This window comes from Aulonocara sp. 'chitande type north' Nkhata Bay, linkage group LG20, assembly GCF_057382095.1.
Source record: "Aulonocara sp. 'chitande type north' Nkhata Bay isolate Kocher_YH1m ecotype deep benthic linkage group LG20, A_spYH_male_GT1.1, whole genome shotgun sequence".
Classification (NCBI taxonomy): domain Eukaryota; kingdom Metazoa; phylum Chordata; class Actinopteri; order Cichliformes; family Cichlidae; genus Aulonocara; species Aulonocara sp. 'chitande type north' Nkhata Bay.
In genome coordinates, this window is record NC_141363.1 from 37,863,418 (window position 1) to 37,890,947 (window position 27,530).

At 45.2% G+C, this 27,530-nt stretch overlaps 2 protein-coding genes across 3 annotated transcripts in view; both read left to right on the forward strand.

The window, feature by feature from the left end:
* Window positions 1-27,530, forward strand: part of LOC147306245 (voltage-gated potassium channel subunit beta-2-like) — a 253,214-nt gene that overhangs the window by 142,785 nt on the left and 82,899 nt on the right. For both annotated transcript variants that reach the window (XM_086277816.1, XM_086277817.1), the window contains one exon: window positions 11,167-11,253. In XM_086277816.1, the coding sequence (XP_086133942.1) occupies window positions 11,167-11,253 (87 nt within the window). The remainder of the gene's footprint in view (window positions 1-11,166; window positions 11,254-27,530) is intronic.
* LOC147306248 (uncharacterized) lies at window positions 16,321-23,660 on the forward strand. The gene is made up of 2 exons (XM_086277885.1): window positions 16,321-16,357; window positions 20,163-23,660. The coding sequence occupies exons 1-2, from the start codon at window positions 16,321-16,323 to the stop codon at window positions 21,590-21,592; spliced, it is 1,467 nt and encodes a 488-aa protein (XP_086134011.1). The 3' UTR covers window positions 21,593-23,660.

Below are 27,530 nucleotides of genomic sequence, written 5' to 3' on the forward strand. Positions count from 1 at the left end.
GGAAGGAGTGTAAGTATAGAGAGGAGTAATTCCTACTTCTCATTCATGTACTCTGCAATGTGCATTGTCTCGAAACTGTCCATATCTGTCCTTGTAACATGTGTATTTCTTTTCAGAATAAATGGCTGAGAAAAAAAAAATGTCAAAGTTGAGGTAAGTGGTTACTGTTTGCCATAACTAAACAGCATTGTGGGATTTTTTTTGTTTGTTTGTTTTATTTTTATCTGATATTAGTTTCGGAGGGTCAAATTTCTCTTTGGGACCAAGTGTCAAACGTCTGTAAAGGTCAGCTCTAATAAACAAGTCAGTCCCTGAAGCTTATTTGTCCCACAGAAGCTAATTTGGTGACAACTCAAGTCTGCGGGAATGTGTAAGGAATGTCTGATCTTAACAAACTAACTTTGTTGTTACATTACAGCAATATTTAGGAAACATTTAATGGTTGATAATGGAGCAGGATGAAGGTCAAAGGGAAAGTCCCGGTAAGCTTCCGGTTACTGGGAAAGTCCCTGCCACGCTTCTGGTCATGCTTCCATCTGACGTAGTCATCCGACTGGTCCATGCTATATCACCCTTCCAGACCCGGAGTGGTATAACGTGTTGTAGAAAAATTTGATCGATTCTCTCTCTCTCTCCTTCTCTCAATCTCTTAAAAAATAATAAACCTGTCGTAAAAGTGACTCTTAAAAAAAGAAAACTCTTTACCACAGAGGGGTAAAATAGCTTCAATAAAATTATTTGGGATGCTAAATAGGATCGAGTTCTGAATATGGGCGCGGTGCTTTTTTTAACTAAGGGTTATTTTTACACATACAAGGAGATGAGTGGGAGGTCTCTATGAAATTCTTTGCACGGTACTCTGTAGGTTACAAGCAATAGAAAGTCCTTCTTTTTTCATTACAAGCACTGGTGTAGCTTGCCTCCACCAGTGTGTGGATGTGAGAGTGAATGAATTTGAGGCGCTATATAAAGTTAATCCATTATTAGTCAGATAATCTGAAAGGTATTTATTTTATTGCATCTGTAATAAGGTTAATATAAGAAAGTCTTTACCAAGAAAGTGGTTACATTTGTAGGTGAAAATGGTTATCAAGATCTTTGCCATAATATTGATGCTAATAATAGAGACTGAATCATTTAAACAATGTACTAAACAGAATTCAAACTATGAGTTCAACTCTTGTCTGTGAAAAACTAACTGCTGCGACCATTCTGTCTCTCTATGCAGCATGCGCTCTGATCTCCACTGACTCATCAGAAATCTTCTGTGTTACCCCCCTGACTTCTCATGCCCCTGGAATGACCCCCCTCCCTCTCTGATCAGAATTGTCCCTGAACTTTTCCTCAACCATCCCTCCACCGACCCCCTCCCTCTCTGGAAAAAACATAAATGTTTTTTTCTTGTCGGATTGAATTCGTCACATCAAATTAGTCACTTGCGGAGTACTTCCCCGACCGGATGCAGTTCATCACGCATACGGATCAAATTAGTCACACATCTGGATTCGATTAGTCACTTCCGGAGTACTTCCGATAAGGTCAAAAGGTCAAGGCTAGGGTCATCAATCAAATTTTGACACAAGGTGTACTGTTACTTTTTTCACGTGCTGTATATGGCTTTGGTTCCTCATTTGAAGGAATTGAAGTGCATCCCCAAGAATGACAAATAGATTGTGGATAAATGTTTACAGAGTTTTTTGTTAGCATGAATGTTCAAGATGTTCAATAAACATGCTAAGTGCGTATATTTTCCCTTTTTTCTCGAGTCTGTTTGTTCATGCAAAATGAAATGTGATTAATATAGAATAAAACTGAATGATATTTAATTGTGAATAATCAAAATTAATCCACAGTAACCCTGTGATGAATAAAATTAAACATTTTAATTGTTTGATAGCACTAATATACATGGTGGGCCATTTATATGGATACACCGTAATAACATGGGAATGGTTGGTGATATTAAAGTCCTGTTTGTGGCACATTAGTATATGTGAGGGGGCAGACTCTTCAAGATGGGTGGTGACCATGTTGGCCATTTAGAAGTCGGCCATCTTGGACACAACTTTTGTTTTTTCAATAGGAAGAGGGCCATGTGACACATCAAACTTATTGGTAATGTCTCAAGAAAAACAATAGTGTGCTTGGTTTCAACATAACTTTATTCTTTCATGAGTTATTTACAAGTTTCTGACTACTTATAAAATGTGTTCAATGTGCTGCCCATTGTGTTGGATTGTCAATGCAACCCTCTTCTCCCACTCTTCACACACCGATAGCAACACCGCAGGAGAAATGCCAGCACAGGCATCCAGTATCCGTAGTTTCAGGTGCTGTTATGACAAATGCAGATGGACCCAGTGAGCAGAACGCACGGAGGCAGAGTTGCGGTGAAGAAAGTTTATTTACAGTGAAGGGGAGGCTTTACAAGGACAGAGAATGTACAACAGCATATGAATGGGGACGCGGAGCCAGGACGTGCAGGAGACGAAAACACACACAGGAAGTGCACTCGATCTAAAAGGAGAGGGACGTGAGAATTAGGAGGGTCTTGCCCGATAACCAAGAAAAGCTTAAAGGAGATTTTACAAAGAGTTGGAGAGCTTACTTGGTACTGGTTGTTGCCAAAACCTGATGGAAACAAACCAGACAAGGTGAAATCCTGGGGAGGAAACAAAACTCCTTACAGTCACCAGAAATAAACCAAAGGCTCCAGCAGGCAGGGGCAGAATTACAGACTCTCCAAAAAACGTCAATACTCCGACACTAGTTGTCAGCTGGTGATCAGCTGATCACGGGGTCGGGTTTAAAAGAGAGACACCACCCACCTGTTCGCCACTCAGACATCATTCTCTTCATGTCAGGAGCTCCGAAACTCTGCCGACGTCAGTCTCCGCCTGATTCAGCAACCGTGAATGTTTTTCCCTTCGATCCTCTTTTTCATCCCGGCTCCGCTCGCTGTCTGTCTGTAACGACAGTTCCGAAGCCACGCTTCGTGCACTGATCGTTACTAGAATAACTGCGTGTCTGTTCCAACCCACCGCTAACCTAGCCGCGTTTGGGTCTAGCCAGCACGCCACACGGGCACGCCGACCTACTGTGTGCAACTCGCCCCGTTGTGACAGGATGTCTGAGCCGACTATAGACCCAGCGGAATTCGAACGGCTGAAAGCCGAAGTGCTATATCTTCGCGGTGTGGTAGATCGGATGTGCACAAAAATGGAGTCCCTCACCGAAACTGTCCTCCAACTTTCCACTTCCGTCACCTCGCTGCAACGTCAGCCAGCGCCGGTGAGCGCGGAGCCCCGGATCGGACTGCCAGACAAGTGGAACGGAGTTGATGGCCGGCCTGATGGTTTGCTTGCCACTTTAGACATGCTGTTCGAGTGTCAGCCCACTAAATACACCACTGCCCGTGCAAAGGTACTGCTAACCTCTCTCTTGTCTGGCCAGGCTCAGGAATGGGCCGCGGCTCTCTACTACAACAAATCGGCAGCTTGCAATGACTATTCCCTGTTTGTGGAGGAATTAACTTCCACTTCGCTCCCCCGAGCAGCGAAGTGGAAGTGGAGTCACAGCTGCTTCATCTACGCCAAGGCAGTCGACCCGTCTGCCACTTTGCCTCTCAATTCCGTACCCTGGCCGCTAAGCTACAATGGGGAGATGCTTCTCTGCGCTCTATTTTTCTGGAGGGACTGGCTGATTACATCCGAGATGAGATGACCGGCCGTGAGCCCCCAAAAACCTTGGATGAGGCCGTGGACTTCGCCCTGAAGATCGACCAATGAGTCGCCACACCCCTCGGGCCTTCAAACCCTTCCAGCCTCAGAGGACCACGTCTTTGCGGCCACCTCCCCCCTCTGATGGAGCCACTGCTAGCCCAAGCAGTACATCCAGCGAGGAGCCCATGCAGCTGGGTGGACTCCCCAAAGAGGAGAAAGAGAGACGCTGGCGTGAGGGTCTCTGCGCCTACTGTGGATCAGCTCGACACCGTCGTCCCCAGTGCCCGCTACATCCGGGAAACGACGACGCCAGGTAGACTGCGGGGGAGTCCCACCTGGCCCTTCCCACTCCTCTGACCCCTCTCGTTTCCTGTTACCAGTAATATTTCACCTGACACACCAACAGTTCTCATCTGAAGCCCTCCTGGACACCGGAGCCGCTGAGAACTTCATCGATCAAAAACTAGCCATTCGACTTCGCATTCCGTTGACTTCCGTCGATCGATTTCTCCCGGTGACCTCAATAGATGGGCGACCACTCCAACCCTACCCGATCCAGTTCCAGACCCAGCCAATCCGCATGTCTATCGGGGATCATCAGGAGGAGATCCGGTTTCTAGTAGTCTCGGCCACTTCCTCTCCTCTCATCCTCGGATACCCCTGGTTCCGTCAACATGACCCCCACGTCTCCTGGTCTTCCTGCCAGATCCTGGACTGGGGTCCCCGGTGTCCACGCCGCTGCCTTCTCTTCCGGACTGAAAAGGACTCTAAGTCAGAAGAGGCGTCACCCCCGGAGCCCATTGATCTGGATAAGATCCCTCCGGCTTACCATGACCTATCTGAGGTCTTCAGTAAGAGGCGAGCCTCTACTCTCCCTCCACATCGTTCCTACGACATGGCCATCGAGCTCCTCCCGGGAGCGGTCCCCCCTCGTGGTCGTCTGTTCTCGCTGTCACCCGCAGAGGATAAAGCCATGGAGGAGTACGTTGCTGAGGCTCTCCAACAGGGCTTCATTCACCCTTCTACCTCCCCTGCAGCTGCGGGATTCTTCTCTGTCAAAAAGAAAGATGGCGGGCTCCGCCCCTGTATAGACTACCGGGGCTTGAATAAAATCACTGTCAAGAACCGCCATCCTCTCCCTCTGCTATCCACCGCACTCGATTCCCTCTCCCAGGCCTGCATCTTCACCAAACTAGACCTACGCAGCGCCTACAATTTGGTGCGGATTAGGGAAGGGGACGAATGGAAGACAGCCTTCATCACCCCTAACGGGCACTGGGAGTATCTGGTGATGCCCTTCGGCCTCTGCAACAGCCCTGCTGTCTTCCAACATCTGATCAACGATGTCTTGCGGGATATGCTAGGCCGGTGGGTGTTTGCTTATCTAGATGACATCTTGATCTACTCCCGCACCGAAGTGGACCATATTCGCCATGTGCGGGCCGTGCTGAGCAGGCTGCTCGAGTACCAGCTGTTCTGCAAACTGGAGAAGTGTGCTTTCCATCAGCGGTCCACCACCTTCCTGGGCTTCACCATCTCCTCCAATGGCCTGACCATGGACCCGCAAAAGGTCCAAGCCATGACCCAGTGGCCTCAGCCCTCCAGCCTTAAGCAGCTACAGAGCTTCCTGGGCTTTGCCAATTTCTATCGGTGCTTTATCCGCAATTTCAGCACCATTGTCGCCCCACTGACATCCCTCACCAAACCAGCTAACCTGCCCAAGCCCTTCTGCCTCTCCCCAGGTGCAAAACAGGCATTCCGAGACCTTATCCGCTGGTTCACTACGGCTCCCGTCCTGCTCCACCCTGATCCTGCCAGAGATTTTGTGGTGGAGGTGGATGCCTCCAATGTTGGCGCGGGCTGGGAGGCTCTATGTACCATCCCGGTGCCATCAGGAGGCCTTGCTCTGGGCTCACTCCTCCCCGCTCTCTGGTCACCCGGGGTCCGACAGGACCCTCCAGCTCCTCCGTCGTGCCTTCTGGTGGCCCTTCATGACTCGGGACGTCCGTGACTTCGTTTCCGCCTGCGACACCTGTGCTCGGGCCAAGTCCTCCACTCAGCCGCCCGCTGGCGACCTTCACCTTCTCCCTGTGCCGAGACGTCCCTGGTCCCATGTCGGCCTTGACTTTGTTACCGGCCTCCCATCCGTGGATGGTCTTGACACCATCCTCACCTTTGTGGACCGGTTTTCTAAGGCGGTGCACTTGGTCGCTCTGGCCGGCCTCCCTTCCGCCAAACGGACGGCCGAGCTCCTCCTGGACCATGTCGTCCGGCTTCACTTATTCCCCAAGGACATAGTCTCCGATCGGGGGCCCCAGTTCACCGCCAGGTTCTGGAAAGCCTTTTGCCGCCTGATTGGAGCATCTCCCAGCCTCTCGTCCGGTTATCACCCTCAGACCAATGGGCAGGTTGAACGGACCAATCAACAGTTGGGGCGCTTCTTAAGGTGCTTCGTCTCCGCCCAACCGTCGCTTTGGCCTCGTTACCTGGTGTGGGCTGAGCTGTCTCATAACCTTCACGTCTCTTCAGCCACCAGTCTCTCGCCCTTTGAGGTCTATCATGGTTTTCATCCTCTTATCTTCAGCCATCAGGAGGCGGGGGTTGACGTACCTGCTGCTGAACGGATGTTCCGCCACTGCCGTCAGGCCTGGATCAAGGCGCGGGCTGCCATTTCCCGGGCCAACGCTCTGTACACCCGGCAGCATCGTCGCCACCACCGCCCGGGTCATCCCTTCCGGCCGGGGGATCGCTTCTGGCTCTCCACAAGGCACCTGCGGCTGCGCACCGAGTCCAAGAAGCTCACTCCCAGGTTCGTCGGCCCGTACGAAGTCGCTGCCTGGCTCAACCCCGTGACTTACCGTCTCCGGCTTCCGCCCGCCATGAAGGTCCATCCGGTTTTCCACGTCTCGCAGCTTAAACAGCATGTCACTTCCTCGCTGGCGCCCCCCTCCCGGGCCCCGCCCCCGCCCAGGTTCGTCGATGGGGGTCCTGTCTACGCTGTCCGGCGGATCTTGGACTCCCGTCCCCGGGATCAGGGGGTCCAGTATTTGGTGGACTGGGCTGGCTATGGTCCTGATGAGCGCTCCTGGGTGCTGTCCCGCTTCATCTTGGATCCTTCCCTGATCTCGGATTTCCGTCGCCGCTGTCCTGGCCCGTCGGGTGCCGGTCCTCGGAGGGGGGGGGTTCCTGTCAGCCGGTGATCAGCTGATCACGGGGTCGGGTTTAAAAGAGAGACACCACCCACCTGTTCGCCGCTCAGACATCATTCTCTTCATGTCAGGAGCTCCGAAACTCTGCTGACGTCAGTCTCCGCCTGATTCAGCAACCGTGAGTGTTTTTCCCTTCAATCCTCTTTTTCATCCCGGCTCCGCTCGCTGTCTGTCTGTAACGACAGTTCCGAAGCCACGCTTCGTGCACTGATCGTTACTAGAATAACTGCGTGTCTGTTCCAACCCACTGCTAGCCTAACCGCGTTTGGGTCTAGCCAGCACGCCACACGGGCATGCCGACCTACTGTGTGCAACTCGCCCCGTTGTGACACTAGTCTTCTGTCAGGTAGCTCCTAAAGAACATTTCTGAAGAATGCATCTGATGAGTAACAGGTGTGCCAGGTTCAGTGACTCACTGCCCCGCCTACCTATACAAAGAGGGAGGCACCAAAAAACACACACAGACAAAAACACCACACAACCAGCTCCTAACAGGTGCTGCACATCTCATATCTTCACACCATAGACAATTGCCTTCAGATGACCCCAAAGATAAATGTCTAAGGGGGTCAGATCGGGAGACCTTGGAGGCCATTCAATTGGCCCACGACGACCAATCCACTTTCCAGGAAACTGTTCATCTAGGAATGCTCGGACCTGGCACCCATAATGTTGTGGTGCACCATCTTACTGGAAAAACTCAGGGAACGTGCCAGCAGGGCCGGCCCGTGGCATAGGCCGTATAGGCAAATGCTAAGGGCGCCGTCCATCAGGGGGCGCCACGCCAGTGCCACAAATGTTGAAAAAAAAAATTGGTACTATTATTTCTAATTACAAAAAATAATCCCACGTTGATTAAAATGCAAAGTAAAGCTTATTTAATAGAAATATTATTTGTTACAACATTACGCCCCCCCCTCCCCGCACGGTGCGCCCCCTCCCTTCCCGTATCATGGTTCCTTTTGGACGTCACCACATCAAAAAATCAACACAAGATGTCAAAACGGCCAAACTGTCAGGTGCCCAGGGAAGAAAAAAGAGAAAAGAAGAGGAGGAGAAACGAGAAAAAGACAGAGGTAGGTAGCGTTAGCCTACATGAAATTATTTGTCTGAATGTGATAGTAACCTAAATTTTTAGCATTAAGCTAATGTTACATGATTCGCTAATTGCTAATCAATAAATAGCTAGTTAACTGTTTTAACGTCAGTTAATATTGTGGAGGGGGCTAAATTGTTATGGAAAATAATAATGTAACGTTAGGTAATTACAGCACTCCCACCTTTCCCACCATTCCTCATTTGTATTAATCTTTTAAGCAGGTGTTTTTTGTTTACATTGTTATTGCCTTCTGGTTAGCTAACGTTTACCCTGCAGGTAATAGTCACTTTTCCACCCCTGTATATATTATAGTTGTAAGCCTAGTTGTTAAAGTGCACATCATTAATGTTAATTAAGCAATATCACATGAGAGGGAATGCTGTTTTTTAATATGAGCACTGCTGTGATTCGGTCAAAGATAATCATAACATAACATTCTCATATGATATTATACTGTTACTTTGCATTCTGCTATTCAGCATTTCACTGTAATGATGACAATAAATTGAATCTAATCTAATTTGCATATCAGTTAACATCATACATATATCTCTTTGGTTTTTCATTTTATTCCTGGAATCCTATTTTATTCCTATGTTTTTATTATTAGACTTTAATACTCAGTGGTGTCACATACTCCTCTCTTCAGATGCACTGTTGAAGTTTCTAAATCCCACCCCTGGGCCATCTACCACATCTACCGCTGCTGCCTCCACTTCAGCAGCACAACCCACCAGTGATGCAGCAGCATCAAGCGGTGTTATTGTATTTCATATATTCATTTTTTATTTTTTGTATTCATTTATTTATTCATATTTTTTTTTATCTTGTTAATTATTCTGATTGTGAATTTGCTTTCTTTAAGTAAAAAAAAAAAGGTCAAAGACAAAGCTATTCGGTTTCTTGTGAGTACATACACTACACTGCCGATGTAGGGGGGCACCACCTAAAATCTTGCCTAGGGCGCCAGATTGGTTAGGGCCGGGCCTGCGTGCCAGCTTCAGTGCATAAAGAGGGAAACACATCATCATGTAGCAATTTCAATGGCCTTGACGTTTCCATTGATGAAGAATGGACCCACTATCATTGTACCCCATATACCACACCAAACCATCACTTTTGTTGTTCCAACAGTCTTGGAGGGATCCATCCAATGTGGGTTAGTGTCAGACCAATAGCGGTGGTTTTGTTTGTTAACTTCACCATTCACATAAACGTTTGCCTCATCACTCAACAAAATATTCTGTGTGAACTGAGGGTCCTGTTCCAATTTTTGTTTTGCCCATTCTGCAAATTCTGTGCGCCGATCTGGGTCATCCTCGTTGAGATGCTGCAGTAGCTGGAGTTTGTAAGTGTGCCATTTGTGAGTAGCTAATATCCGCCGAAGGGATGTTCGACTATTGCCACTCTCCAGTGACATGCGGCGAGTGCTACACTGTGGGCTCTCGCTAGGACAGCCACTGATGTTTCTTCATTAGTGACAGTTTTCTTGCGTCCATATTTTGGCAAATCCAACACTGAACCAGTTTCACGGAACTTAGCAAGCAGTTTGCTAACTGTAGCATGGAAGATGGGTGGTCTCGTAGGGTGTCTTGCATCAGTGTTGGGTGTAATGCGTTACTAAGTAACGCGTTACTGTAATTAAATTACTTTTTCACTGAAAAAGTAGAGTAACTAATTACTGTTCATTTTTAGGTATTTTAATTACAGTTTACTTACAATGTACTTGTGTTACATTGTAACATAATTAAACTTGCTGAATATCATTATTTAATTTCAATGATTTATCTTCTAAACGTAGAAGTAAACTCTGCCGCTTTAACATCGTTGTAGTGCAGGTGCACGTCATTTCGCGCCAGTTTGCTGCATAGTTGTATTCTAAAGCGGAAGATGTCGGACTCGGCTGAAGCGTGTGGCTGTTTTATGAAACTGACATATTCCTGTCTCTTCACTTTTCTGAAATGAGAGCATAGACGAACACTTCTGAGTGATCCTTGTTCATCATCCATGGATAACACCGCGGCAACTCCAGCTAAGCAGGCAAAACTTGATTTTACTTCAGCAGCACAGAAAGCGTCTGAAGGTGAGCTTGAAAAAGTTTGCAGGCTACATTGTGGAAGACATGCTACTGCTGCATACTGTAGAGTCTCCATCTTTAAAAAAATGTATAACTTACCCAACACTGCTTGCATTGAAATCTGCTGCAATGACCCAGTTACTGCGTTCACCAGATATCAACACAATTTCCATCCGCTCCTCACATTTTATCCTCTTCGACATGTCAATGGCTGTGAACAAAGAGAAACTTGTAAATATCTCATGGAAGAATAAAGTTATGTTGAAACCAAGCACACCATTGTTTTTCTGGTGACATTACCAATAAGTTTGATGTGTCACATGGCCCTCTTCCTATTGAAAAAAACAAAAGTTATGTCCAAGATGGCCGACTTCTAAATGGCCACCATGGTCACCACCCATCTTAAGAAGTTTTCCCCCTCACATATACTAATGTGCCACAAACAGGACTTTAATATCACCAACCATTCCCATGTTATTACGGTGTTTCCATATAAATGGCCTACCCTGTATATTATATATGAGTGTATACTTACCTATTAGTACAGTATATAGGTTTTGTATTTCACAGGAGAGAACCTGTGTTAAAAGCCTGAAGAAAACTATTCAAATTCTCTTTGAATTTAAGCATACATTCATTGTGTTTATTCTGCATTTACTTCATTATATTGCATGAATGTCTGTTACAAGCTTAAACATACAGTTAAAAAATGTCATTGCAACCAGGCTATTGATCGTGGCTCAAGAGTTGGCAGTTCGTCTTGTAATCGGAAGGTTGCCGGTTCGAGCCCTGGCTCCGACAGTCTCGGTCATTGTGTCCTTGGGCAAGACACTTCACCCTTTGCCTACTGGTGGTGGTCAGAGGGCCCGACAGCCTCGCCTCTGTCAGTGCACCCCAAGGCAGCTGTGGCTACAATGTAGCTTGCCATCACCAGTGTGTGAATGGGTGGATGACTGGATGTAGTGTAAAGCGCTTTGGGGTTCATAGGGACTAAGTAAAGCAATATACTAATACAGGCCATTTACCATTTATATACACAAACTTCTCTTTATAAAACAGGTCTGAAAGCATCACTTGACAGGCTTCAGCTGGAGTATGTAGACATCGTTTTTGCGAATCGACCAGATCCCAATACACCTATTGAAGGTATGTGGATACTAATCCTCCTACCCACTACAGGGCTAGTGTTATAGCCCTTATTTAAATAAACGTCATCATTGTTTGTCTGCTTGCCCATATAGCATTTTATACCATTCTTTTGATATTCACTTACAAAGGTCAGATATAGAGCGCATGCTTTGCATGTATGAGGTCCTGGGTTCAATCCCCAGCATCTCCAGTTTTATAGGGTCAAGGATAGCTCGGTAGGTAGAGTGGTGGCCCCATGATCAGAAGGTCAAGGGTTCAAATCCACTGACTGGCTACCTTGAGCAAGGTACCGTCCCTACACACTGCTCCCCGGGCGCCCAGTGGCTGCCAGTGCTTCACCCACGGGGATCAATGAAGTATACATTAAAAGAGACAAGGCAAAAATAGAAATTGGATAAATAATGTGTTGATAAAATAAATACATTCAAAATAATTTTCTAAGTAAATGAATAAATAAACTGTTATAAAATGTAAATAAAGTGCAAATGAATTATAGCCTTATAATCTGTGAGTGAATCTAAAAGATGCTTCAGCAGTACACCTTTTTTTCATTGGCAGAACCAGAAGTTACTCTTTATATTTGAGACAAATGAACAACAATAAACATTCACAACAGTCCATTTTTTGACAAGCTGTAACTGCTCTTTAATATTCACCTCCTAAAGAAACATTTGAGCCTGCCTCTGAGACACGATAAGTAGTGATGTGCGATACCACTGATTTCCTTTCCGATACCAAGTAATATTCAGGGTGGTATCGACAATACTGATCCGATACCGATACTTTGTACAAAAACTAATTTTATTTATTGTATCTCAAATTATAGCATCATAATGATTACAGGACATCAGATTACTTGTTCTTATCACTTAATAATGCAGAGTTCATCATATAGAAATAAAAAAACGGAAGTTGTGCGCATTTTGAACACCTTGCCTGCCTGCAGCACTAAAGAACTCCGTGAGAGACGTCTGTCTCGCCCTAGCAGCACCTGTCCCTGTCCTCCTCTTCAGTTCGCCTCAACATACGCTCGTCATATTCTGTGATATGATTTACTGTGAGGTGTTTGACAAGGTTAGTGATGTTGCCACAACCATACATGCCAACCCTGCTGATTTTTCCAGGAGAATCCCGAATTTCAGTGTCCCCCCCCGAAAATCTCCCGGAGCCACCATTCTCCCAAATTTCTCTTGATTTTCCACCTGGACAACAAAGTTGAAAAACCATGTTGCAGAATTCATAGCGCGGCCCAGCCAATTCCAGTTTCCACCAATGGCGGCAGCTACTTAGTTTTAATATTACTCTTATTTCTCTTTCTGGGTCGCAAAAAAACTTTTAACATATTTTCAAGTGAGAATGTAGCTGTGTAAACTTCAAATATCTGAGGCGATCGACACATCGTTTTCAAACCCCCGTGGTCTTTCATTACTCGGATTAAACATGATATATAAGTCACTAAACACTAAATTGTAAGTGTTGTTGCCATTGCACATTGCACTTTTTTCGATGGAATATCTAGGTTGTTTTATCAGGCTTATATTATATTATAGTATTTTTTTAATGAGTGTACGTGATGTGTTGGTTGTATGTTTGTTGTTTGTTTTGACATACTGCAAATCAATTTCCCATCAGGGACAATAAAGTTACCATTGACTATTGACCATTGACTTTGATAACTTCAAAATGTTATTGTTTGGCCTTTTCAGTGTTTTATTTGTTCGTGAGTAAATCGGTTTGGCTGCGTTATTAGATTAGATTCAATTAAATTAAACTTTATTAAATTACATTTAATACATTTAGGATGGTTCCTCCGAGGTTTTCACACAGCTGAATAAACGTCAAACAGAAAACTAATTAAACGTAAAAGTGTGAGATGGTCGAGAGTTTACGTCAGCGCCCTGTTATATTTTAGATAGCAAGGAGCAGACGGCAGAGTTTCACTCCACCGAGGGAGCTTGTGACGTACTACCCGGCTTTCTTTAGACCGCGAAGGCCGGGTCATCAGGTGGAAGCAGCCTCTGAATTTGGACACCCGCGCTGTTTCCAGGTCGGCCAATAATAACGGTGACATTTAACATATTTTACCCGATAAATAAACACTGTAAAATGTATTTTGAACGTCTCTCTAATTCTGAGGTCTCAAGGTTGGCAAGTAGGGCCACAACACCTCACTTTTTTGCCACATGTATTGCAAACTACGTCTCAGCTGTTTGTGGAGGTAAAATACGTCCGCACATGACTCCAATTACGCTCAGCCATTGTTGTGAGTGTGCACGCTAAGGGGCTGCGAGACTTTTATACAGCCGTATTTCGCACATGACTATGAAAGGCGGAAGAAGGAGTAGTTCCTTTGAATGTAGACAATCTGAATGTTATAGTTTCTTTCCACTGTGTTCCTGTTAATGATAAACTACAAATTTACCCTAAATTACTAAAATATCGATATTTTAATGTGAGAATCAATTCTAGAACATAAATGATTGGTATCAGAGGAATCAATATTTCAGGATCGATCCGCACATCACTAACGATCAGATCTAGTCTGGGTGAAGCTCAGAGTACCTTCTAGTGTTACTCTGAGTCTGCTCCGGGCTTTGATCTTGGTTGTGGCCACAATGAAAAATTTTGATTCACACAGATATGTAGTTGTGAATGGAAAAACAAGTTTTATGAGCTCTCAGTGTCAGACATAGGTACTTCTTTAAGACAGCAATCCAGAAGGAGCCCAGGTTTAGTTCGCCCCAATGGAACTTTAAAGTGCTGTCAGTGGGAACTTCCTGAAGCTGGAATTCCATAATTTTCAGTGGGATCCACAGAAAATGCATCCGTCACCTCATGCAACTCTGGTGACATCTTCTTTTTTGCTGCAAGGCTTTTACGAGGGGTGGGTTTTGATTATCGATTTATCGATTAAAATCAATTCTAGCTTGGATAACATGATATCGATTCATTAAAATCCTGAATCGTTTTTTTAATATAAATTTATTTTGCCCGAAACGCCAGAATCTCAGGTTAAACCTCACAAAATTTTAACAACCACCAAACAGCTAAAACAGTAAATGAGAGCAGACACGGATTCTGCACAAAGACGTTAACACAAAACGCGGACCTGCCGACGGATCAGAATCAGTGAGATGTCGCCTTTCTGTCCCGACGGCACGGACAGGGTCGGGGCTGAAAGCCAACAGCTCACTGATTCTGATGTTTCGGCGGGTCCGCGCTATGTGTTTACATCCTTTTGGCACTAGATTCTGAAGCTGCAGGTTTTATCTCTCTCCAAACAATATTGACTGAACCAGCAGCAAAAGAAGATCCAAACTACGCTTCACATAAATATCATCATCAATTCCCTTTTACTTTTGCTGTGTTGCTTTCACCACGATAAAAACCACACTTCTTGCAGAGCTCTCTCTCTCTCTCTCTCTCTCTCTCTGTACTTCAAGAACAGTTTCCCGTCTAAAATCTCTTTTTTCTGTATTATTCGCTTTCTTATTACGCACAAGTTGTTTACAGCGCTGTCGGCCGCTGTTTTTTTCCTTTCACTTACTTCCAAAAGAAAGCCTCATTTCTGCTGTTCAATAGGCTACTGAACAAATTCAAACTTTTTAAAATTATGCAAAATTGCAAAACGCTTAGCTGTGTCTCTAATAAAACCTCTGTGACTTTGATCTGCAGCACTTCAGCAGCATCAGGTAATGTTCATATGTTGACTAATGGTTTTTATTTCGTTTTTGATCTACTGCAGAATATTTTTAAGGTTATCTGCTATAAAATCCCAGGCCAGGAAAATTTCCTTCATGTTTTTCTGTGTTTTATCCTCAGTTACTTTGACACAAAGGCATCTGCTGTGATGCTTACACCTTTGATAAAGTCTTGCAAGTGTTAGCTTTCTTTTTATAGATATAAAAATATGGAAATGTACTGATGCGTGATTAGAATTATAATACTTCTGACTGTCTGAGGCAAAATTTCCCTGATTCAAATAGAATTGAATCGAATCGTGGATCAAATCAATTTGGGACCATATGAATCGGAATTGAATCCATTCTAGAAATCAGTGACGATACCCAGCCCTACTTTCACGGTGGAGAAAACAGTGGGTCCATTTAGCTTCTGGTGCAATATCAAGAATCTATTCAATTCAATTCAATTTTATTTATATAGTGCCAAATCACAACAAAGGTCGCCTCAAGACGCTTCATATTGTACAGTAGATACAGAGACAAACCCAACAATCATATGACCCCCTATGAGCAAGCACTTTGGTGACAGTGGGAAGGAAACACTCCCTTTTAACAGGAAGAAACCTCCGGCAGAACCAGGCTCAGGGAGGGGCGGCCATCTGCTGCGACCGGTTGGGGTGAGAGAAGGAAAACAGGATAAAAACATGCAGACATAGATTAATAACAGATATGATTCAATGCAGAGAGGTCTATTAATACATAGTGAGTGAGAAAGGTGACTGGAAAGGAAAAAGTCAATGCATCATGGGAATCCCCAGCAGCCTACGTCTATCACAGAATAACTAAGGGAGGATTCAGGGCCACCTGGTCCAGCCCTAACTATATGCTTTAGCAAAAAGGAAAGTTTTAAGCCTAATCTTAAAAGTAGAGATAGTGTCTGTCTCCCGAATCCAATCTGCCTTGTGATGCCATGATGCCTGCCAGTCATTGAAGCTGCACCATTACTGACAGCCCACCACAGTTCTGCCAGTCCAGGTCATTGTTAGAGAAGTAGTTGTCAATGCAGCGGAAACATTCCTGAGCCGTAGCTCGTGTTGGTAGCTCTCAAAAACACAGCTCTCCCAGCGATAAGGAAGAAACTCCCAACAGCAATGCACCATTCGGAAAAATTGAGAAAAAAATTGAAAAATTGACTACTTTTTATTCTTTCCAGAAGCTAATGCTGTATGTCTAACGGTGTGTTCACACCGAACGCGATGGATGCGAACAAAACGCCCCAAACGCCCCTAATTTGACGCGTGCACATTCGCACCTCTATGCGTGTCCAAGAAAAATCCAATCGCGCCTCAAAATTGCATATTTTGACGCGTGTGAACCGGAAATGTGGGAGGGATGTGAGAGGAAGTTGTGCCAGACCGGTATGTTTGCTAGATGGCAGCTGTCGAGCTAGCGTTTGAAGAGAGAGTCTCCCTTCTCTATTTACTTTCCCTCGCCCAGTTTGAGGACCTGCTGTCCCGCGTTGGTCCAAGCATCGCCCGCCTAGACACCAACTACAGGCGCTCAATCCCACCTGCAGAGCGCCTGTCCGTCTGCCTGAGGTCAGTAAAAGTGTTTAATACGGTAGTCCTTTATTGATACCTGTGCTAATATGCTAAACTATCGTTTATAGACTGCTAACATGGATGTGCTATGCTATCAATGAATGCCGTCGGTGTTTACTGATAGCGAACTGTGGTACGGAGACGACTCAGAAGGTCTCATCAAGTGCTGATTTAATTCGATTTATGCTGTTATCAGTGTTTGCAATGATAGCATGGCTGTGGTGTCCTATCAATGTATGCACTCGGTGTTTGCTGATATCAAACTGTAGCATTAGGACCACTGAGTTAACCTTTGTAGTAATACTCACTCCTTTTTATTTAGACCTGGTTTAATTCTGGGATAGTTGAATATTTGTATATAATCCCTGCAGCTGTCAGACTCTATAACAGGGGTCACCAGCCTTTATTAAAACAGAGTTAGATAAAACTGAACAGTTTGGTTCATCTTTAGTTACATGGTTCTATCTTGATAAGCTATGTCTTATCACAGATTAATTTTTCAAAAATATTAATGATTTAAGCAAGGAAAGGGCTACATGTCAACATACAACTCTTTATTTCTATTAATGTCTTACTTCATTCCTACCTGATTGACATGTTTAGGAATTATGAGTGATTGGCACACTGTAGTTGTAAAAGTTGCTACCAATCAAATTATGATATGTTAAAGTTAAAACAAAACACAACTGTTTTAGATATTATCTAATAAACATTTTGTAATTATCCTTATAATTACAAAATGTTTTATGTAAGTTTTAAGTTTTGTGATTTAAATCTGACATCACAAAAGTATTTTGGAATTTGAATAATGTATTTTGTAACTGCAGTACACATAATACTATTTTTGAACAATTTTGTCCAGGTTCCTTGTCACCGGGGACTCCTTCAGGACCAAGCATTCAGTTACAGAGTCGGTGTGTCCACGGTGACCCAGATCACTCCCCAGGTAGCGACGGCCATCTGGGACTGTCTAGTGGACGACTTCATGGCTGTGCCATCACCTGGAGACTGGCGGTCCATCACAGAGGGATTCCAGGAGCGCTGGAACTTCCCTGTGTGCTGTGCAGCTCTGGATGGGAAGCACGTCCAGACAAAGGCACCCCATATATCATATAGGAGACACACATTGATATACACTAAATATTTATTTCATTTCTTTTTTGTCGTGCGCAAATTTATGCACCTGCTTGATTTTGTTTAAACAATTATTGCACACTTTTTGTAAATCCAGTAAACTTCTTTTCACTTCTCAAATATCACTGTGTGTCTCCTGTATGATATATTTAACTGACATTTTTTATTGTAACAACCAACGATTTATACAGGAAAATAATGTCTATTAACAAGGTTGCCCAAACTTTTGCATCCCACTGTATTAGTATATTTTGTCATTAGTATAATATGAAATAAATTCTACATGTGTCAAGTCGTGTGCCAACATTTGCTGTGTAGTAGAACTGAGACATTAGTCATTATAAAAATTTATTTGAAATAATATTAGAATTCTCAAACAGAAAAACATTAAACATAAATATATAAAATATAAGTATTTACAGAGAGACAGGAATAAAAAGGACCCAGCTGCTCTCGAAAGCAGGAACAAGGCTGAGGAGGAAATGCTCCATTGGAGACTGGTGTGGCCTCTTCAGGGACTCCAGGATGGCCAGCTCCACCGCCGATGGACCGTCCTGGGACCCGTCCCCCTCTGTGGGCCTGTAAAACAGCACAAAACACAAAGAAATGAGAAGGCTGCTACTAGATTTTAATTTCAACATTGAAAAACAAAAACAGGATATAATCAGATTGGTTGTAGATATTTAGTAAAGGTGATCACAAGGGAATCCCACCGACTAAAAAGGTATCAGTGCTTGCTGTACATACCTGTGGTGCAGCAGCAGGAGCTCAGGGAGCCAGGAGAAGCAACTGCTCTGCTGCAGAATCAGTTGGCTCTATCAATACAGTATTAAATGTTAACAGGTTGAATACAATAATCATAGAGAAAGTGTATACAGTGGTCCCTCATTTATTGCAGCAGGGGTTCTCAGAATAACTAGCCCCTGGTCACGCACTTTATACACCGTTTTCCCCACACACATGAACATTGGTCACAGTTCTCACAATTGATTCTCAAAGTGCGAACCTCTGTAGATTGCAAAACGTAAAAGTATTTTTATGCCGCGGTTTGTCTTCATCTGCCTGCCACTTTCGTGCGCCTTTTTCCCTCGCCGTGCAGGTGTCTATTTCCGAATGAGGCTCATAGTTATGGGTATTTTTGTGCTGTTTTTTCTATTGGACGTGATAGTTATCAAAACCAAACATGATAAATTTGGCAAGCGCAGGAGACACGACACGGAGGAGATTTGTCAATCAGGCTGCAGAATGCAATGCTGTACGGTGCAAAAAAAGAAAAGAAAAAGAAAATCAGCGAAAAAGCGAAGCAGTGACGGATGAACAGTGGGACCACTGTGTGCTGTTTATTAATAAACAAAATATATTCCCAGAGGTGGGACCAAGTCATTGTTTTGCAAGTCTCAAGTAAGTCTCAAGTCTTTATCCTCAAGTCTCAAGTCAAGTCTCAAGTAATGTCAGGCAAGTCAGAGTCGAGTCTCAAGTCACTGGTGTAAAAGTCCGAGTAAAGTCACAAGTCTGAAATTTTGAATTTCAAGTCCTTTCGAATCTTAAAAAAAAAAAAAAAAAAAAAAAAAAAACCGAAAAAAAGCATGTTGCAGTTATATGCTAAATGTAAATATTAGACCATGTAATTTTTAAATCTGTGTTTTTCTCAACACATGACAAAATAGTGAACTTAGAAAATATACACAAATTGTGAAATTGCACCTCTTTAAAATGCAGCTCAATTAAACCTAGCTCCAAGAATAATTTTCACCGACAGTTCTGAGATAAGCTGCATGTTATTCTTGGATGCGGTTGTAGGACCGGCTTTAAAAGCGCATGACAAAAATATCATACACATTAAAAAAAACTGCATCACCAACGTAGCCTGGACAACATTTGTGTCAGGGCTCTGTGTGCGGGCAGGCAGAGATGAGGATCCAAATGCAGGACTCGGAAAATGGAATGTAACTCAAAAAACCTCAGCTTTATTGCTGGCAGGAAAACAAACATGAAGTGAGGACGGAACACTGAGACCAAGAACACACAGGCATAAACTGATGGTACCACGCGACACTGAGCATGGGAAAACACAGGGCTTATATACACAGGGTAGTGACGGGGAAATCGGCAACAGGAGGGAGACACAGCTGGGAGAGATCAGGGCTAACGAGACAGGGGGAACAAAGCTGCACATACTAACATCAGACAGGAACAAGAACCTTCAAAGTAAAACAGGAAACAAAACACACTTTACTAAGACACAGACTAGACAGAGACAGACTTGACACTGACCAAAGGCTACTAAATGATAATCATAATCACAACAGCATCAGATCATAAATCATAATATAGAAAAACACCAAGATAACTGAAACACCAAGTACCAGAGAAACATAAAGGAAAATCCATGATGCAAAAGTACCAAAACATAATGAACTCAAAATACTGGGTCCAACGGACCCAGAACCGTGACAGTACCCCCCCTCTAAGGGCTGACTCCCAACAGCCCCAAACAAAAAAAAAGCACAACAAAGCACCAGGCCAGGGCGGGCGGAGGGGGTCCAGGATGGAGGGACAGAGCCCAAGCAAAAAAACAAGGAGCACCAGAGTCCAAAAAACGCAGGAAAGCATATCAAAAACAAAACGAAACCAGAGCTCACCAAGAGTCTACAAAAAGTCCAGGGGGCCGACCGTGCACACGGCAACGGTGGCGACGTGCGAACAGTTCTGGAGGCAGACCGTGCACACGGCGACGGCGGGCAAACTCTTCTGGAGGCCGACCGTGCGGACGGCAACGGCGGCGAGGAAGCAGTTCTGGGGGCCGACCGTGCGGACGGCAACGGCGGCGAGGAAGCAGTTCTGGGGGCCGACCGTGCGGACGGCAACAGCGGCGAGGAAGCAGTTCTGGGGGCCGACCGTGCGGACGGCAACGGCGGCGGGAATGCAAGCCTGGAGGCCGGCCACGCGGAAGGCAGTGGCGGAAACAGAAGTCCGGATGATGCCCAACAAGCGGCCTGGCAGATGACCGACAATGTGGAGGCGGTAGGAGGGGACCCGAAGGCTGCGTGGCCCCTGCAGCCCCAGGCGAAGCGGAGGTTGGATCAGATGAGGCAGAGGCTGGGCCAAACGAAGCTGGTGATGCGGGAGCTGGACCAGACGAGGATGAGGACGCGGGAGCTGGACCAGACGACGCTGAAGCGGATGCGGAGGCTGGACCCGGCGAAGCAAATAAAGCCGAAGCCGGACCCGGCGAAGCAAATGAAGCTGAGGCCGAAGCCGGACCCGGCGAAGCAAATGAAGCTGAAGCCGGAGCCGGACCAGGCGAAGATGAAGCCGGAGCCGGACCAGGCGAAGATGAAGCCGGAGCCGGCGTGGGTGATGCTGAAGCCGGAGCCGGACCAGGCGTGGGTGATGCTGAAGCCGGAGCCGGACCAGGCGTGGGTGATGCTGAAGCCGGAGCCGAGCCAGGCGACGGCATGGGTGGAGACACGGAGGCTGCAGCTGGCGTGGATGAAGACACGGAGGCTGCTGCAGCTGGCGTGGATGAAGACACGGAGGCTGCAGCTGGCGTGGATGAAGACACGGAGGCTGCAGCTAGCGGCGGCGTGGAAGCTGGAGACGGAGGCGCTGCAGCAGGCGCCGGCATGGATGAAACTGCTGCTGCAAGCGTGGATGAGGCTGCTGGTGGAGCAGCTGGTGGCTGGACGGGCTCCTCGGGCCCCCCAGCTGACGAGGAAGGAGGCTGGACGGGCTCCTCGGGCCCTCCAGCGAGAACAGTCTCAGGACCAGTGGGCACAGGGGCCCCTGGAACACACAGGACAAAACCAGCAGGCGCACGGGCCTCTGGCAGGGACAGAACAGGACCAGCAGGCGCACGGGCCTCTGGCAGGGACAGAACAGGACCAGCAGGCGCACGGGCCTCTGGCAAACACATAGCAGACTTCAGCCGCCCAGAGCATTGACTCTGCTCAGGCAGTGACAGCCGGGTGCAGTCCTCAGCTGGGTTCCTAGCCTCCAGGGGTCCAGAGTAGGCTGAGGGCTGAAACTCAGTCTCTGGGGAGGCCCTGGAGCGCGTCACAGTCTCTGAACTGGCCAGCTTTTTAGGAATGATTACATTATCATGAGGTTTGTTGCTCTGCTTAGAACAAACTGATGAAACACAGTTCCTTTTAGATTGATTTGACTGAGCTTGTTGTACCGGGGTAGCAAGTGACACAGGGTGCAGGGCTAGCGGCTGCTGAACAGGAGGCTGAACTGAGGGTGACTGAAACAATGGTTGGGATGACGACGGTGGTGGAATTGGAGACTGAGCTTGAGGCCGGGCGGCTAACTGAGCTTGAGGCCGGGCGGCTAACTGAGCTTGAGGCCGGGCGGCTAACTGAGCTTGAGGCCGGGCGGCTAACTGAGCTTGAGGCCGGGCGGCTAACTGAGCTTGAGGCGAAAGTGGTGGTGGTGGAGTTGGTGACTGGGCTACAGGCGGCTTCCGAGCAGGTGACACTGGAGACTGAGCTACAGGTGGCTGCCGAGCAGGGGACACTGGAGACTGAGCTACAGGTGGCTGCCGAGCAGGGGACACTGGAGACTGAGCTACAGACGGCTGCTGAGCAGGGGACACTGGAGACTGAGCTACAGATGGCTGCTGAGCAGGGGACTGAGCTGAAAGCGGATGGGCAGCTGACTGAATAAACATAGCTCCAGAATAAACAGATCCAGACGGAACAGTCTTAACTCCTGGATCTGAAAAAACATCAGGCGCACAGTCTTCTGAACCAATGGGAAAATAGTCATTCTTAAAACGAAAACTTTTATTTTCCCGAACCGGAGAAACATGAGCTGTAGTGTTCATGTAGCTGGCGTTCGCAGCTTTGGGGGAAACAGTCTGTCTATCCCTTGACAAAAAAGGCGAATGAAGGGAGACTCTGTCACTCACCCTAGGCGGTTGTTTGAGCTGAATCCCAGGCTCCTGCTGGAGCTGTGAGTGCTGGCTGCGTGTTCGCTGCCTCCCTGTTGAAGAGGGAGCGGCGCTGGCGGAATGTGACGAGGGAGGACTCTGCTGTGGCTGCTCCTGCTGTGATGTGGAAATGCTGGGTGAGTCAGGTGGCACGATAATAATCCCTAACATCTTGTAAAAGGCTTGTGCAGGCGTGAGCTGATTGCTTGCAGGCTCGTAGTAATCCTCCCGGGACCGGCTGGAGCGTTTTCTGCGAGACCTGGGCGTCTGCGGGGAGGAAGCAGACGAGTGGGCCGAAGGGTAGGCTGCCAGCGAGGAACGGCAGCACGGAGGCCCTCCAAGCGCTAGCCGAGTCCCGTCAAAACGGGAGCTGCGCTTCCACGGTGAGTCCGCTGGATCCATTACTGGTCGCGTCGTTCTGTCAGGGCTCTGTGTGCGGGCAGGCAGAGATGAGGATCCAAATGCAGGACTCGGAAAATGGAATGTAACTCAAAAAACCTCAGCTTTATTGCTGGCAGGAAAACAAACATGAAGTGAGGACGGAACACTGAGACCAAGAACACACAGGCATAAACTGATGGTACCACGCGACACTGAGCATGGGAAAACACAGGGCTTATATACACAGGGTAGTAACGGGGAAATCGGCAACAGGAGGGAGACACAGCTGGGAGAGATCAGGGCTAACGAGACAGGGGGAACAAAGCTGCACATACTAACATCAGACAGGAACAAGAACCTTCAAAGTAAAACAGGAAACAAAACACACTTTACTAAGACACAGACTAGACAGAGACAGACTTGACACTGACCAAAGGCTACTAAATGATAATCATAATCACAACAGCATCAGATCATAAATCATAATATAGAAAAACACCAAGATAACTGAAACACCAAGTACCAGAGAAACATAAAGGAAAATCCATGATGCAAAAGTACCAAAACATAATGAACTCAAAATACTGGGTCCAACGGACCCAGAACCATGACAATATGCTAGTTAGATGAAGTCAGCTATCTCATCGTAGCATATTTATATGCATATTTATAATTATACGCTTCTTGGAGTGTGTGCATATACTCATGAAGTTTAGTAACTTCCGGTCACTGCAACAAGCCCAGGTACAGTTTACCGACGGATGGGTGCAGGACCTTGAAACGCACCGTGTAGAACGAAAGACCATCGTACCTATCATAAGTTTACCAGTCTCACAAATTGTCTTCATAAATACACATTCGTTAACAGTTTATTAATATAACCTTTGAGCTCAATGGTAATTAATTAGTAGTGGAAATGATTTCTGGTAGCATCACAGAAATGTAGCAGTGACAATAATATTGTATGCTGTAATCGTACTGGGCAATTGGTGATACAAAAAAACTGTTTTATCCTGTGAATAAAAGTATGTGTTTTTGTCAATGTACCATAATAACAGAAGCGAAACGCAATATTGTGTCAGGACAATTCACTATTTATGCACAATAAACAAAGGAGCATAGCGCTACAATTTCTGTTCAGCGTCAGACGTGCTTGTAACCTGTATCACCAATTATGTTATGAAAATGACGTATTAACTACAACAGAAGACTTGCCTTTGTGGAAATGCTTGGAGCAGACTAACCTGTGAGCTGGAGTGTTCTGGGACGTTATATTTGATCTTTGAATGGCTGCAATCCAGGCCATCCGTTACCTGTTTGTTACTTTGGAAACATGGCTCGAAAAATTTCTCTTCAACGACGTGATCCGATAACAACCGATCTCTTTACCTGTCGGCTTCCCGTGGCTGTCATGCGACCGGCTATTGCAGTTAATAATACAACAGCTTCTTGACATTTTTGTGTTTCTTTTTATCGCTGTGTGACTGATTTCAATTGAAAGCCTGCGTGCGCTAGTACCTCTTGCCACGAGTTCCCAGAATCCTTTGCGGTTTTACCCCTGAATGACGTCACATTTTCAATCTCTATATAATATGCATGTTAAATTTTATATTTGGGGTGAAATATCAAGTCTTTTCAAGTAAACCGGTTCAAGTCCAATTCAAGTCCCAGGTCATTGGTGTAAAAGTCCAAGTCAAGTCACAAGTCTTAGAACATTTTTTCAAGTCAAGTCTAAAGTCATAAAATTAATGACTCGAGTCTGACTCGAGTCCAAGTCATGTGACTCGAGTCCACACCTCTGTATATTCCTATATGACAACATGCATAAAAGCAGAACGGTATTTGTACGTCAGTGGGAAAATAGCGGTAGCTTGCCAGCTTTTGTGCGGCTTCCCCGGGTCAGCGAAAACTTTCAAAAGAGAAATGAATGAACTTACCAGGTTGCCCGATCTCTTTACATATCTTCCTCCAAGCTCGTCCTTTATATTCCTGTCTCGGTACAGAAAGCAGCTGGTGTCGTACGGCTCCGGGTTGTTTGCTACAGCGTTGATTAGCCTTCCCTCCATTGAAGAATGGGCACGGGCTTTGGCTGGATCTGCCCCTTTGACCTAGTAAGTAACAGCCACGTCACCAGGCTCCTGATTGGTTGTCGCGGCGCGATTTGACGCTGGAGTTCAGATTTTCCCAACTCCAGCGGTAGACGCGTAACGCGCGTATGCACAAAATGCAACACAAAAACTCACGCGCTTGGTTTTTTTCGCGAGTCAAACGCTCCAAACGCGCTAGACTGACGCGCTTTTCGGGCGTTTTCGCGACGCAAATCTGCTTCCGAATTTTCACGGGAGCCGCAATCGCGGGTCATCGCGCTTTTCCATTTACTTTACGTGTAAACCTGACGCTCTATTCGCCTCCATCGCGTTCGGTAAGGTCATGTCCATGATATGGTGGCTCACAGTGTCGTCTGAGAGTGGGATGGTCAATAGGTTCTTTGTAGCAGCCTCTCCGATCATCTTACGACACATTTGTACAGCAGCAGGCAAAATCAGCTCCTCTGCTATAATGAAAGACTTTTTACTCTGTGCCACAAGTCTGGATTTGAGGTAGCTAGCTTTTAAAGCAGTGAGTGAGTGACACAACAGACCGTTTCTGTATCTGCAGTCCTTACAATATAAAGTGCCTTGAGGTGATTGTTGTTATGATTTGGCGCTAAATAAATGAAACTGAATTTAGTTGCATTTTCTTTTCTCTTGAAATATTCCACTGGCTTTCTTGAGAGCGTGGGATGTTTGGTTTTGAGATGCCATTTTAATTTTGAAGACTTCAGTGCTTTGTTGGATAGCATTAGTCTACACTCCACACATTGGGCTCATGGGTACGCCGCGTTTCCTCTCTTCACAAACCCATACTTCAGGAAGTCAGGGTTGTACTTGGGAAAAAGTTTTGACTTTTGGGAGGGGAAGTTGTCCCTTTTATCTTCATTTTTGCATTTTAAGAACTCCATATATTTTTCTAACTGCAACCAGCAGGCAGAGTGTCTTCTTCTGTTTGCTTATTGAGTCCAGAGATCTTCTGCAAAGGAAACAAAACACCTTTTCCTGCACCTCCCTAACTTATCCTATTTGGGACTCTTTAATCAAAAGCATGATCCTAATTATGTTCTTAACTTATTGACTTGTATTTATATATATTCTTCAGCGTTACTCATCACTTTAAAACTCTTAAACGTCCGGTTGCTCGCTCTATTTTCCCTTATCTGATCATCACATCCTGTACACAAACTGTCGCTGCTGCAAGTTCCTCTATTCTAATCTAAAGTCACCTTTTTAACAAGAAAATCATTATAAACGCCTATTCTACTAAAAGATCCAAAAGAAAACAACCACTTTAATCAATTAAGTTTAAGCATATAAGCAATTACTCCTGCATGCATTTCATCATAGCTAAATGCTGCCTAGAAACCACTCCTGTGTATTAACACTAACTTCATTTTAAAACCTCACATTTCCTATGTTATAACCTGTTTTTGGTATAGCCTTTTTATTTCATTTTGCTCATTTTAATGTAACAATACCTTCTAATTCTAGTTTATCAGACGTAACCAAAATATATGCTTTCCTTCCTCTTTGGTCCGTCTTTAAGTTCAGCTAAATGAATTTGAGGCCTTTTGCCTGGAATCAATACTGTCATGTGTGTTTCTGGACTCTGTGTCTGTAAGCGTGTGCAATCCTTCAATAACTCATATCATCCTCACAGTAGATTGGCTAATCATAGCGCTAGCCAAAGGCTCGTGACCCTCAAGAGACGAATTGAGCCACAACTCCTTTAAAGGCACAAAATGCAATATGTATAAAAAATCATTTCTACTTATAAGCTCTCCCCTTTATCCTAAAAATAAATCTATGTAATATCTGTATGTAAGCCTACATTATAACCACTACTTCTAGAAATCAAAAAAGAAATCAAACCTGTTCTACTCCTACAACCCTCACTAATTTTCCCCAAAGCATATCTTTTTGTCAACGTGTCCCACAATTTCCCTTTAAGATTTGTATACAGCTTTAAAAACACTGGCATTGTATCTACTAAACAGGATTCAGTTCACTTTAATCCTTTAACCTTAACATAAAAATAACAGTTTCAGTTTTACCATATCCAAATGATCAAAAACCCCAAAAAGTCCTAAAATGATCCTAAATTATTAAACAATTAAATTATTAAATTCCCCCTTTATTTCGACACAAAACTAAAAATACTCAGTTTTCCCCACTCATGATTCAATCTATGTCATAAAAATAAACTTAAAACAGAAGAGTTTATCAGTCATGTGTTTCTTCAATTAATGGTAACATGAGTTACATCAAAAAACATTTCCCCTTTAGCATTTGGCATTCTCCCAACAATATACTATAATCCCATAATCTAACCCCAGTCAATAAAACAGAAATTTTCTCTGGTAAAAGCAAATTGTTTGTCCACATTTATTCATCCCCACCTTCATCCAGTCACACATTCACTCACATGCATTCACACCATATTTTTTGC